Below are 14,769 nucleotides of genomic sequence, written 5' to 3' on the forward strand. Positions count from 1 at the left end.
CATATAAATTAAGTTTAGTAATAACAATTGTATTTTATTATTATTAATAATAATAATACATGTTTAATAATAATAATAATAATAATAATAATAATAATAATACATTTAAATATTATTAATTATTAATTTAATTATTTAAGTTAATTTGATCTTTTTCTTCTGAAGTCGGTAAAATTCAAACATCTTTTCCAAATAAATTCCTAAACAAACTGTGGTTTATTACTTATCGTGTCAGTCAGGCAGTCTCATCTCATCTTAGCCATATGGACCAAACACTGTTTATTCATAGATCATTAATCGAATGTGTCTGCGCATACTTGGCTACAAAGAATTGTATAATATTTTTAGATCCTTCTTAAATGTTCTTCCTTCTCTATAGCAGTTTCCTTTAAAGCAGAGGCTGTGGAAAGTGTGTGTGTGTGTCTTGTGACAGAGGAAGTTGGTTCTCTAGAGAGGCTCTTGTCACTGGCTCCTGTTCGTCTGTGAGCATGCTCACACACACATACAAATAAACAAGCCCAGCTGGATTTCGGAAGAGACACAATCTGCCCAGTTCTGCCTAATCCAGTGCGTGGGAAATGAACCAAACCTCTCTCACCACCAGCACCCGTCTCTCTTGTTCAGCCCTTCTTAAAGTGATACTTCTGCGTGTGTGTGTGTGTGTGTGTGTGTGCATGTGTTTGCACTCAAGTTTGATCTTTATGTTGGTCACGTCCTTGTGCTCCACCCTAAGTGCGAGACCTCTACCTAATGTCCATCATGCGGAAGGTCAGCTGACTGTTCACAGCATCCGACTCTGACCCGTTGACACACAGGCCTGCTGTAGCACAGTGTGGGCCTTTGTCCAGTGACTTCAACATCTGTTCTCACACCCAGCCACTCGCTCGCCCTCCAACACACACACTTCACATCTGAAAATGTGATTCATTTGGTGACCATCGCTATTTATACAGCCAGCAGAGAATGATGGGACCAAAGCAATTAACTTAAATGGTCTTCTAAACTTAAACCATTTGGAACATGATATTTTAACATCCCATCCAGGTCATATTGACCGTTACGCTGTGTCCTAACCGGCAACAAGCATTTGTTTTGGTCAAAACAGACAGTAAAAATGCTGTGTAATACAATGAAATGCAGAAATAGAAACCAAACACACCTACATGATATAGAGTGCCTTTGTAGTATCTGGTAAGGTTGCAGTGTAAATAGTTGTGCCATATGAGGTCAGAGGTCATTTGAGGAACTGAGTGTTTCAGACGCTCCCTCCAGGTGTGTATCGTCTCACATTCAGATATCAGTGTTTGTTTACACTGCCTCACCACCTCAGTTTAGCAACAGGTCATCTGAGTGTCATTGTGTCATCTCTCTCCTGCTCCGTTTAAAAGGCTAAAATCAGATTAGTTAAACCGGTGGGATGGGACGTGGCCAAGCACTGAGCTCACCAGCTCCATCAGTATGGAAAAAAGGACTTATTGTGCCCTCATACCGACCAATAAGAAGATTCAGCAGAGAGACAGAGAGACAGAGGCGTGGGTTGGGGGCAGATAAGAAGATAGATGAAGAAAAATGGGTTCTGCATAGTGTCTGGGTTTAGCAGAAACAAATCTTCAGATTTATTTGATATGAATTTCCACGCTCTGTAAGATAAATTGCAATGGAAAGGCATTTATCTGAAAGCACCTGACATATACCACATATACGCTAAAAAAGTTGGGCTAAGAGTGTGGGCTTATGACTATTAAGCCAATTTAGAGTAGATTTACATGTTATTGATGATAATTAATACTTAATACTAGGGGTGACCCCAAATAGTCGAGCCTGATTCAACTACCAAACTAACAGTCGAATATTCGTGGGTTGTTATGATTATGCCATGTTGACCCTATGGGGGAGCTCAAATGTCTGATTTCACATAAAACTTGCGGTTTTCTCCCAATACGTTAATATGCAGCCTAATATTATAAAGCTGTAAGAATATGAAAAGAAAGAAGCTTCAAATAAATATTGTGAATTAAAAAGTGTGTGAATAAATCCAACCACCTTAGCCAGGGACTAGTTTAATACATAATAAAGCAGTCTGACCATAAATCAATCTATCAATCAGTCAGTCTGCATCATTGTTAGAAATGTCCTTTTTATGAAGCCCCAATGTTTACAACCCGAAACTGTTTTTCAGGGGCATTTTGCCTTATGATATCATTTGTATATAATTTGATTGACAATATCTTATTTACTTATTTAGATAGCATTCTTTTAACCTTCTTTTGCTGCTCATGTGACCATCAAAAAAGTACTAAATGTACTCAATTATATTTATGAAATAGTTATGGTCATTTACATGTTATCTGCTAACCACTTTTTGAGCACCTGAAAATTACATTTCCAACAATTTTCATGCTTTGGAGTAAAGACTTGGCAGATTATTGCTCACAAGAAAAAAAAAGAAGGTGAACAAAATTGTTATAGAAGTTTAAGTTTAATTTTATTATTACGAAAAATACACAGAAATAGTAGTTTTACCTTTACAAAATATTTATTTTCCAAAATATGTTTACTGTAAAACTGTGTGAAAATAAAAGCCACACGTCTAAACAAGTTGTATTCAATATTCGAGGTTGATATATCAAAAATAATTTACTTTCAGTAAGATTTTGTTTGGATGCAATACCAAACATTTCCATTAGATGATATTTGCTTCCCATTCATTTTCAATGCGGTCCAATGTTTGACCGCAAACAATACAAGTGTGACTGGTTTTTTTCAGGACCATTTTACCTTTTTGAGTCATGTCCAGAATTTTTCATTTTTCGGGGGTTGTTTACATAGCAAGTAAAAAACAAAACAAAAAAAAAAAAACAGGGTTAATGGTACATTTTTTTCCCATTTTATTATGTCACATTTTAAAAATTTGGGGAATTTTAGCCTCAAAACCTGTTGATTTTTTTTTATTATTTTTTTTTAACTAGTGTACCTTTGCAGTCTCTGTATATAAATTGTCACTATCTCATTGCAGGATTTCTAAAAACATTCCCACCACTAAAGATGTGGAGCCTCTGTTGGAGATTGATGGAGATATTCGTAGTTTCGAGGTGTTTCTTTCATCGCACACCCCTGTTCTTACCGCTCATGATGTGGAGATGTTCCTGCCTTGTACTGTCAACCTGGATCCCAAACTAAGGGAGATCATTGCAGGTACACACCAACACAAACATGTTTGTCTAACTATAAATAAGAAAGGTATTGTTTTTATATACAGCTAGAATTCATGCAAACTCGCCAAAACTACGAGACTACAAGAACACTATCGAGCAAGCTGGCAATCAACACTAATTGGCAAAATTATATATTTACTGGAATTTATAGCTTGATGTTTTATATAGTGTGTATATATTAATTTAAAGTAGTAAATGCACACCCAATGCTAAATATATTGCTGTGTATTTCTCTAAATCATTGCAATAACATCTCATCACATGATAATGGTCAGCTGCGCCGTGCTTTGAGACGCATACGTTGCTCGGTGCAATGTGACAATGAACTGTGCAATAAAGGTTCCTTTTTGAATGCCGGGAGATGAAATGAAACCTCACTGAAGCTCCATGAGCTGCTCGTTTTCTGAGTCACCAGCCAGTCTTATTTGGTCTGCCTGGGTGACTCAGAAATATTATTTCCAACCAAACAAATTCTGACGTATGTTTGAGCCCCTGAGACTTTGACGCTAAAGCAAACGTGGATTTCATTGGGAGCCACGTTTATTTCTTCCAGGTGCGTTTGCGATTTCTGTTGGGAAACTGGTTTTCTGAGGGAATCAAACCACAAAGGGCTTTCTTTTCTCACATGTAACTTACTATAAATGCTTCATTTGGCTGAAGTCGACTGTGAGTGGGAAGATTTGAATGCCTTTAAAGTGCTGGCCAAGATTTGAATTTAACTTTCTCCTGCTCTCTCTCTCTCTCTCTCTCTGTGTCTTTTCCCATCCTCCCTTCAGATGTACGAGATGCACGAGAGCAGATGCACCTTGGAGGAGTCAGCTATCCCACACTGCCCCTGCAAGATGCTTCGGTACGGCCCCACTCGACATTTGGGCAGCAGTCTTTGGCCTGTTCTCCCACAGGCTCTTTGGCTCCTGCTGGTGTGCTGCCGGCCGCTCAACCCCACAGCAGCTACTTTAGTGGGCTCACTGGACCCCAACACCCCTTCTACAACCGGGTGAGACATCACAACAGACATTGCTTACTGTGTTCAGGCAAAATGGACCTGTGTCCGTGGAGATACTGAAACATACCTAGGATAAGTATATTGTAAAATAGGTGCAGGAACAAAACCGTCATTTTTGCATGTAAAAAAAAAAAACTAAACTTAATTTCCAAATAAATCTTGATACTAAGTAGTTTCATATTATTGTTTTTGTTGTTGTTGTGGTAATAATAATAATAATAATAATAATAATAATAATAATAATAATAATAATTATAAAAATAATAATACTTCATAAAATATTGTTTTACCTTTATTAATAATAATCGTATAATTATTATTATTATTATTATTATTAGTTTTAATTATATGTTATATTTTATCATATTCAGCTTAATAATAACAATGATAATGTTAATGATAATATAATATAAATAACAACAATACTACTAATACTAATAATGATAGTTCATAAAATGTTCATAACAATATTAATGTAATATTAATAATAATAATAATTATTATTAGTAGTAGTAGTAAATAGCAGAAATTAAAATATTAATAATAAATTAATAATAATAATCTTACTATTGCCATTAATAATATTTGTTTTAATCATAATATTTTATATTTGATCATATTACACTTAATCATCGTCATCATTTAATGATCAGTATTTAATACTAATTAAAGGATGATTATTATGATTATACTGAATATTTTGTAATATAAAATAATTAAAATTATTGTTATTATTATTATTATTATTATTATTAGTAGTAGTAGTAGTAGTAGTAGTAGTAGTAAGACTAATGATAATAATAAGAATTGTAACACTGCCACTAATAATAATGATATTAATATTTAATATATATAGCCCAGCCCTGGTAAATCCTCATGTATGTTTATTATGTTATGTATGTTTGACCTTTCACTGAATGCCTGATGTGGCACTGCCCCTCATTCATCAGATTCCTGAGTATTTGTCTGTTCTCTCCACCTCTGTAGCCTTACTTCCCTCATCATGTTTATCACCTGCCCCGACATTCCCCTGGAAACCCCCATCACGCCCCCTCACGCCCTGCTACTAAACTCCATAAGGACCCCAGTCCGGGACTAGTAAGTACATAACTGAACGCATCAGTGTCACTGCAGCCAGACACACATTTTAGTGCCTATAGCCTATATGGCCGCAATAATGTTTTTATGTGTCATGATACTAAATGTATATCTGTTTTAAGTTCCTTGTGACAAACAGCCGTTGGCTTGTATGCTATAACTTTGCACGCTAAACTCACAGAGCAATTTTGTGGTTCTGTAGCACTTTCCTTGACAAATTTATATAAAATGTTTTTTTAGTTTTCAACAATCTTTTCCTTTCCTCCTTACATAGTCTTAAAGGTATACAGCAGAGGTTTGATTTTGTGTATGTACATGTAAACCTTTATGATTGACTAACATTTTTGCATGGCAAAGTAGTAATACTATCTGCCAATTTACAGTCTAGCTCATATTTTAATATCTAATGGTTATGACATTATAACCATGTGATTTCTGGCTAGTTAGAATTTGTCTTCATTTCTAAAAGAGCCTAAAAACTCTTGTTTTCAAAAACATTTCCCATTAAAGACCCGATGAAGCTTCTAGTATTCAGAAGTTACAGGAAAACCCCTGTAATTCCTGCCCGTCTCTATGTCGGTCCTCTCCCCTGTCCATACTGAAGGTGTTTGTCCTGTAACTGTCTTTCATCCTCTGGTTCTTCCTCTTTCATCCATACTGTCTCCCTCCATCAGGATGTAATCAGAGAGGACTCCAGCGAGGGTCTTCCCTCTCCTACATCTCCCGCTATGGTAACTTTAGCAGTGTGTATGTCTGTGTTTATATCTGTGCATAAAAGATGCAGTAGTGCCTTTTATTGCCTGCAGACACACACATATACACTCGTGATCATGTGATCATGTTACACTTATATGGCTGACCAGTCTCTGCCTGCGCTGCTTAAACCCTAAAGCTTCATCTTGACTTTTGAATGCGTATTTGACCTTGAAACAGAATTAAGTGTGTATATATATATATATATATATATATATATATATATATTTATCAAAGAATCCTGACAAAACATTTTCCACAAATATATTAAGCTGCACAATATGGATATTCAATATGGATTCTTCGATATGGATATTAATAATTAATGTTTCTTAAGCACCAAATCAGCATATTCGAATGATTTCTGAAGGATCACGTGACACTGAAGACTGGCGTAATCCAGCTTTGCCATCACAGGAATAAAATATATTTAAACTGAAAGCAGTTATTTTAAATTGTAATAATCTTTCACAATATTACTGTTTTTACTGTATTTTTGATTAAATAAATACCACCACGGCGAGGATAAGTGATTTGAAAAACATTGAAAAATCACACCAACCCCAAACATTTGAACAGTAGTATAATTTAAATGATTTCAAACTAGATTTCTGAATCAAATGAACATTTATTTTAATCAGTATTCACCTAATTCAGTACAAACTTTTTTTAAACGGAAAATGTGCAATATTGGTTGACTGGGGGCTGTTGGAAAGATATTTCTGTTGTCAGATTGGATGCCAGTAATCTCAAAATGGCCAAATATCATAAATCATGATTATCTCAGATTAGACTTTGACTGATGCTCACTGATGCTCACTTACTTATCATCCCTAAAACCACTATTTACACTTCTCTCAGCACCTCCAGCATATTCTCCTATCCTGCACCTCTGTCCTTCTTCCTCATAAGCCCTGCTGCTGATTTCTCTCCTAATATTCTGCCCTCCTTCCTTCAGCTCTGTTGTGCTGCTCTTTCATGCCTCTGTCATTTGATGCGCTCTCTGCTCTGTCTTGTTCTGCGTGGTGTGAACGGCTGCTGCTATCTGAGGCTGGCTGGATTAGCATAAGCAGTGCTGGGACGGTGCGCTCTTATCAGCACAGCGAGCCTCTTCCTTCAGCGAACATGTCTGTTTCCTCCTCCCCGGCCTCTCACGCTAATTACACTCTTATCGTCCCGCTCAAACACTCGCCCATCAGGGTGGGGCCGTTTTGGAATCAAACAACTTCTTCTCTGCATGGAGTCATGAAAAGTCCTTTCAGTTTGTCCTATTCTCTTTTCTGTTCTAAACCCTATGCCAGTCCGTCCTTTCTGCAAAATGTTGTTCTTTTCATTCTTTTCAATTCTGTTTGTTTGGCTCCAGTCAGATCAGTACTGTGAAAGCCGTGCAGGTTGGATGCTGTGAGTCTGTTATAAATAATGATATTGTGTGTACATTTGATCGATTGAAGCATGTGACCTAATCCCTCCTTTCGTCTCGTCCTCTCTCCTGTTCTCAATCCCAGAATAAATCTCAGCCCTTCAGAATGAAGCAGGTACAAACATTTAAACCCTTCAGTTTTCGTTTATTAACTGTGTTATTTCTAGGGCTTCTGCTCATTTTGGCTTGTTTCACTTAAAACAAAATGAACAGCCAGTTCTGTTATTGTGAAATTTCTGTTCAGATACACTGTGGCCAAAAGTATGTGAACAACTGAACAACACATGCTGTCCAGCTCCAGATAGGACAATAACAACTTCCATGCAACCTGTGCGCTATATTTGAAGTCTTCTGAAGCCATGTGATGATTTATGTGAAGGACAGATTGAAATTTCAACTGTTTTTGACTTAAAATGCCTCAAATATGGTTCTCTATTATATAGTTTAATTTCAACGTCAGCTTGTTTGAATCTGAGTGCAAATGAATTTTTATAGAATATTTGCAGTGACTATAGAGAATTTTAATTCAGAGGTTTCTCCTGGTTGGATGATTACTTTTCATTTTTCTGCAGTTTCATCCAATTAGCTCTCAAGGCACTGGTTTACTTTAATTTTTTGTATGTTTTCTTATAAAACATGCCTGCTGCTGATGAATACAGGACTTAAGCACAAATATTTTCGGTAAAAACAATGGTGTCAAGCTTGGCCGAGAATCCACACCACTCATTTTTGAACAAAGATATATTTTATATTCTTTGGCTGCTCATCAAAGTAGTTGTTTCCCAATCAGACCGACCTAAATATAGATACAAGGCCCAGTCGCCATCATAGGAAGAACAGATTTTTATAATGCTAATGCGGAGTCATTTATGGAGGTAACTCTGGCCCCAGATTATTAAATTAGTGAGCAATTTCATAAGAAAACTAAAATAAGTATAACTAAAGTAATGTTATATGGTCACTACAAGGTTGTTGCATTAGATGAGGGGACTGTCTATAATTTAAATTTAAAAAATAAATGACATCTATGGATCCATGAACCATAATAAAGGGTGGTTTGCAACAATGCCGTAGAAGAACCATTTCGGGTTCCAAAAAGAACCTTTAAGTGAAGTTTAAGTTTTTTATTGATCAATCAAATAAAGAATCTTTTTGCACCATAAAGATCTTGTGGTTCACACTGTCTACACTACACATTAAAATGTTACATTAAACATGTATGCAAGTCTTGTAATAATAGCTCCCATACATGCCTTCAACAGACATAAATTTCCATCATGTATCACGTATTGTTCTTTCACCCATAATTGCTCAGTTCCTTATTATGTAATGACATTAGATTACTACTGTGCTTTTTCTTTAGTTACTGCTTTTGCATTGCATAGCTTTGACCGTGCCTCATACCTTGCCATTCCAGAATGCATTATGAACTGATGGAATGAGTAACTAGTTATAGTATGTGTGTGTAGGGCTCTGGTTCTGTGGTTTCTAGTGGATCTCAGGTCCTCCTCGGTTCTCTGAGCATCGATGGCGTATGTGAGAAGCTGAAACGGATCCAGGGCCTGGACTCCAGCATGCTGCAGCAGTATATCAGCACAGTCAAAAAGGTTTGTTTTGGACAAGTGTCCTGAAAGCTCCATTGAAAAGCATGCAGTCCTAAGTACAAAGTCAAATTAGTACAAAACAATGTACAAATCAACTTTTGGCACAAACTATCAATCCCTAATTTCCTAACGTCTTTTAATTATATTGATCTATTTGTAATGTTTTTCTATGTGTTTATGTTTTGTATGTTTTTCAGTTGTTTATTGCTAGAAAATAAAACCAGACAATGGGCTTTGAACTGCGTTTGAACGTCCTCATTTTGACAACAGGGCTGCTAACTTTATATAAAATGAATAGAAAATAAAGCAGCTCTTGTAATATTTTATCTTATGAAAGTTAGTCTCTTAGTCTTATGCTTTTTTTTTTCATGTAAATACAACAATTTCTAATAAAAAAGAGAAAAACAGGACTGAGACATGGGGTGTAGTAAATTAGTTCATCCCTGTAAATACATGTTCATGCATTGGAAAAGAGTGGTTTTATCAGCTCCATGTGGTGCATACAGCGGTTTCACAATGAGGCCTTTCTTTCCATTGGACAACATCTGAGGAAAGCGATGACATTTGATGTCTTCATTAGACATGCATTAGTCAACCTGCCTACTCAAAAATCTCTATTGTGAACTTTGTTTCAACCTTTGACATATTGCTGAGATCAAATTAATCTAAAGTCTGTTTAATGTCAAATTCTGTCATCCTAAATGTAGGCCAACGTGAACGGCCGGGTTCTGTCTCAGTGCGACCTCGATGAGCTCAAGAAGGAAATGAACATGAACTTTGGAGACTGGCATCTCTTCAGGTCCATGGTAAGACATCAGCTGTTATTTCCTACACGTTCAGATCAGATAATGGTCATCTTTCTGTTTGTGGTTTGTAATGTTTAGTGCGCGGCTAATCTCTCTATAGTGAAGAAGGCTGGATAGGGTTGAAATAAGGAACACATGTAGCAGTGTTGATCAGATTTCCATTTGCGCTTATACAAACGAATGTTGTGTTGCCAGCAAGCAGGCAGCCATCTGGTCCAAGCTGGCTGCTTCCTGGATGAAGGAGGGTTATTGTCAGTGGGAACTCAGAGTCCACTCGAAGATCTGAATAGCTTGACGTGTTCAAGAAAGTAGCATTCTTTAGACTGGAAACAAGTCCAAATGGAACGACTCGAGGCTAGTTGTAATATTGGCGTGCCCCACAGGTTTCACATAGTTCTATGGCCATTATTTATCTATATATAGACATTTAGACATTACTATAGAGTAAGACAAAATATTGACCTATCCCAATCATGTGTAACATTATTCTAATATCGCAGAGACTACCAATGAAAAGTTTGTGGTCGGTAAGATTTTTGTTTTACAAGAAATGTATAGTTTTATTCAGCAAGGATGCATTAAAAGTGGCATCAAAGACTTTTATAATGTTACAAAAGACTTATAGTTCAAATAAATGCTATTCTATTGAACATTTTATCAAAGAATCCTTCAAAATGTATAATGATTTTCTCCAAAATATTAAGCAGCTTAAGCTGTTTCAACATGGGGAATTATAAGAAATGTTTCTTGAGCACCCAAGCATCATATTAGAATGATTTCTGAATGATCATGTGACTTTGAAAACTGGATTAAAGACTTAAAAATTCAGCTTTGCCATTGCAGGTATAAATGACATTTTAATATATGTTAGAATACAAGAGTTATTTGTTATATTTCACAATATTAGTTTTTACTGCATTTTTGCTCAAATAAATACACCCTGGGTGAGCACTTCTTTTAAAGTGTTTAAAATGCCATACTTTTAAAAAGTAGTTTATCTTTTTCTGGATAGTTGTCATACTATTTGTGTTTTAGAACTCAAGAACACAGGAATACAGTTTCAGTCGGAATCGTACTGGAACGACTCGATATCCCTATAATGGATGAAATCCGTTCTTGCTGTTGAATCGGTTTAAACATTGCTGTATTTGTGCTGTAGGTTCTAGAGCAGCGTCATGTGGAGAACCAGCTGCTGCATGATGAATCGAGAGCGTGCAGCGAGCAGGGCAGCAGTGTGTTGACTCAACTCGAACCCAGCCGACCCTCTGAAGCGCCACAAGATGTGCCCATCAACCCAGAAAACTTCACGTACAGCCTCAGCCTAAGCTTCGACGAGCTCAGCGGTGTGGGGCTGGAGGAGCCCGCCAGGCAACACAATGCCCACTGGCTGGTGCGTGCTACTGTTGTGCACACAAACACAGGCACTGAAGTACAGCCTATAGATAAACACAGGTGCACACTATGAGAAAACGGCGTAATTATATACATAGAAGCTAGCACAAACATATATGCGTGCATGAAAAAAAGAAAGAAAAGAAATCAGAACTTTTTTTGTTTTTGTGCCTTTTCAACTAAGTATTTTCTTCAGTGTTGTTGTATTTTGTTGCTATAGAGGCAGCTTCTCCTTTTCAGTAGTCTCTCATCTGCATGAAAACAGCGTGTGGTTTACTGGGTGACAAACTAACTGTTTTCTGTCCTGGATGGGCAGAGGAAGTGAAGAGCTGACCACACACACGCTAGCTTTCTATCACACAGAGATAGCTATTTCTGCACTCATCTGTTAACACTTGACAAGGTGTTGCAACACAAGCAAGAGCTCATAATGGTTTAGATTAGCATTATGGAAGTTGTCGGTGAGCACAGACTGTGCGTGCATCTCATTTCACAGAACTCTGCACTATTTTTTACACCATTTTGTATCCCAAGTAGTGTGTTCACGCTCTATTAAATGGATTGTGAGTAGCTGAGGGATGTATTTTAAAAGAAAAGACAGAGTGTGGATGTACAGGAAGGGGAGTGGCTAAACATGCTAAAGCGACTGTAACAGAACTTTCCTAGAAACGGAACACTGTGAATGGTTCTATGTAGTAAAAAAGTTCCATTTGAGACAAGTTAGCCGTCTAAAATTCCTAGTTGCATGGAATCCTATTTGAAAACTCAATTTTGCCTTGAAAAATTGATTTGGATAAACTATTGCTCGAAGTGCTTTGTTGTGTGTTTTCTACCACATCACCTAACATGTTCTCTCACATATTACTATCTAAATGAATCTCCTTCAGGCCAACACTCACCGGACGGCAAGCATATCCAGCCTGAACTCTCAGGAATCATCTAACGACATCTGCAAGCTGACCGACAAGCAGCAAGCGGAGTATCGCAGTGCTTACCTGGAGTACATCTCCCACATGTCCCAGCTCGAGGTGTCTGCTGCTGGACGAGAGAGTCCCGCTCAAGTCCTGTCGGGCCGGTTCTTCCCAGCCAGCTCTGAGGAGAAGACTAAGGAAGGTGAGCAAGACGGGCGCAAACCCTTCGCCAAAAAGAGCTCCAAAACCCCAGACACTATAGAGGACTTCTCCTCTGTCCCAGACGGTGGTCTTCTAGATCCAATTACAGAGGAGGATGAGAAGTCAGAGCATGGGTCCGCCACTAAAATCCCACCCAGATGCAAGACCAAAGGACAGGGACCGTCTTACCACAGCATACCGAGCGATGAAGAAGATTCAGGCGATGAGGAGACAGACGCCACTCCGCTGCTGAGAGAGGAACCTTGGGCTGCTGAACCAGGCGTCTTAGCTAAAGGGAAGAGCTTAATCTCAGACATCGCACTGGACAAGAAATCATCTGATTCTGGAGTGAGGTCCAGCAGGAGCTCATCAGACCGCTCGCTGCAAGACGAGGAGAGCGAATCGGCGCAGAAGGAGGAGAAGAAAGAAGAAGAGGCCCATCTGATCGAGCTGGTTCTTGAGAGCCCGGTTAAGAAGCGAGTCTTACCACACAGGCTGAGTAACCTTCAGGATGAGGCAGTGGCCCGGATGTCCATCTGTTCTGATGCTTTATCTGATAGCAGTAGCCCTGAGGACAGCTGGCCCACGTCAGCTGTGAGCAACCTCAACTGCTCACCTGAAAATACTGCGCTAAACAACAACAACATCAACAACAGCGCCCGGCAGGAGACGCCCGACCCAACCGACTGCCCCTCTATCATTATACGGCCAGGATCTAGCACCGAAACCACCACGCTGCCCAACCAAAACCTGCGTGGAGCCTACCAGAAGAGGGCCACCGGTCCCGCCACCGACGCTGCTGAGGAACGAGAGAGTGTCCTCTGAGCCTAACACGGTTTCTTTAACTGAAGAAAGGTAAATTACTGTAAAAGTCTAACGACTGCAAAGCTTCAGAGAAACTCTTCATTCAGGCATCTGTGTTGTTAGTTAACACGAATTAAAAATGACCCAGCACAGCAAAATCTGTTTCTTAACCAGTATTTCTGAATAGTTTTGCATAAAAGATATTTAAGGGTCCATAAAACAAGAAATTTAATTAGTTATATAAAATCATTTAAGCATAACATTTCTGAAGCCTATTATATAAAACCAAAAATTTATGGTTTAGACTTAAAAGTAACTTTTTTAAGAATTGAAGTGCAATTCATTAACATAACAAAAATCATTAGGAAACACGATGACAAAAACTTTTACAGCTTTATTAGTTTAGGTTAATGTTCATTTTTGCATATACATTTTTAAGGTTTCAAGTTGCATGAATTAACATTAACATATTATAAATGAACATGGATTACAACAATTATCCATAGTATATTCAGAGATTATTATATAATATTAACCTATATTTTAAAAAATTGTCATTGTGTTAGATCATTACTGATTAATGTTAACGAATTGAAGCCTATTGTAGTGTTACCGAGAGAGAGAAAAAAGATCCACTGAAAACAAGTCTTATTATTTTACACAACCTTGTTCTATCAATGTAAGTGTCTTATTTTAAGGACATTTAGATATTTTTAACTGGAAAACAAAACCAAAATACTGTGTAAAAGTGTGAGAAATTTAATTGTTTCTGTTTTTGGAGTGGGTGCTAAAAAGCGATAAATGGAAGCTGTGAAGCCGTTCGTAGTTTCTGATTTGTTTAGTGCAAATCCTGTTATTTCATGCTCTGTTGCTAACATTAAAGATCCAGCGTAGGCTGGTCCACAATATTCAAATCCATCAAGTAGAGTGGGGATTTAACCACAGAGAGTTGGTGCTGATGTTTTTGCTGTGATCGGTGATGTGAAAGCTGTTATTTATTAGTGATTGAATGCCCTGTTCACATTCAGGTCATCCTTGTAGTTTGTGTTCTGCCTTGTAGTGTTTTAGATGAGTGAATCGAATTGTGATCAGTGTTACGAAAAGAGAAAAACAAGAAATTATAGAGGTTTCTGTAAGGTTTGAATTGTGTGTATGAGTATCCTCAATGTTTTCTCACACCAATAAACCTCATTCTTTTCCAATCTTTTGAGAATTTTGAATATTTCAAATAATATTATATTTGAAAATCAAACTAACTTCAAATGTGTCTGATTTTTAAGTAATCTCTGCTAAATTTAAGCTTTGCTAGTGTGTGCGGATGGACTGATCACTAAAATAATAACATTTAAAGACTTTGGTTTTGTACATATACATGCATTTATGTATGTATTTTGAGGAGACTTGCCAACCGCCAATCTTTCCCCCCATAAGCAGTGAAACCGGAAACTATTAAAGGAATGTCCGTTGTTTTTCTGAGGTGAAGCCTGTCCGCCAGCAGGTGTCGCACTCTTCATATCAACAACACTAATAGCGCTTTAGGCTGCATTTGAGAAACAACC

At 37.5% G+C, this 14,769-nt stretch overlaps 1 protein-coding gene across 3 annotated transcripts in view; it reads left to right on the forward strand.

Annotated features, from left to right (window-relative positions):
* Nucleotides 1–14,412, forward strand: part of LOC127933324 (kinase D-interacting substrate of 220 kDa B) — a 42,482-nt gene extending 28,070 nt beyond the window's left edge. For 2 of the 3 annotated variants that reach the window (XM_052530238.1, XM_052530236.1), the window contains 7 exons: nt 3,017–3,195; nt 3,992–4,212; nt 5,209–5,319; nt 8,962–9,099; nt 9,804–9,902; nt 11,062–11,292; nt 12,182–14,412. In XM_052530238.1, the coding sequence (XP_052386198.1) occupies nt 3,017–3,195; nt 3,992–4,212; nt 5,209–5,319; nt 8,962–9,099; nt 9,804–9,902; nt 11,062–11,292; nt 12,182–13,231 (2,029 nt within the window). In that variant the 3' untranslated portion in view covers nt 13,232–14,412. Of the gene's footprint in view, nt 1–3,016; nt 3,196–3,991; nt 4,213–5,208; nt 5,320–5,993; nt 6,051–7,577; nt 7,608–8,961; nt 9,100–9,803; nt 9,903–11,061; nt 11,293–12,181 lie in introns of all 3 variants that reach the window. The other variant, XM_052530235.1, reaches the window with a different exon arrangement.
* Nucleotides 14,413–14,769: the final 357 nt, after the last annotated feature.

Source organism: Carassius gibelio, chromosome A17, assembly GCF_023724105.1.
Source record: "Carassius gibelio isolate Cgi1373 ecotype wild population from Czech Republic chromosome A17, carGib1.2-hapl.c, whole genome shotgun sequence".
Lineage (NCBI taxonomy): Eukaryota > Metazoa > Chordata > Actinopteri > Cypriniformes > Cyprinidae > Carassius > Carassius gibelio.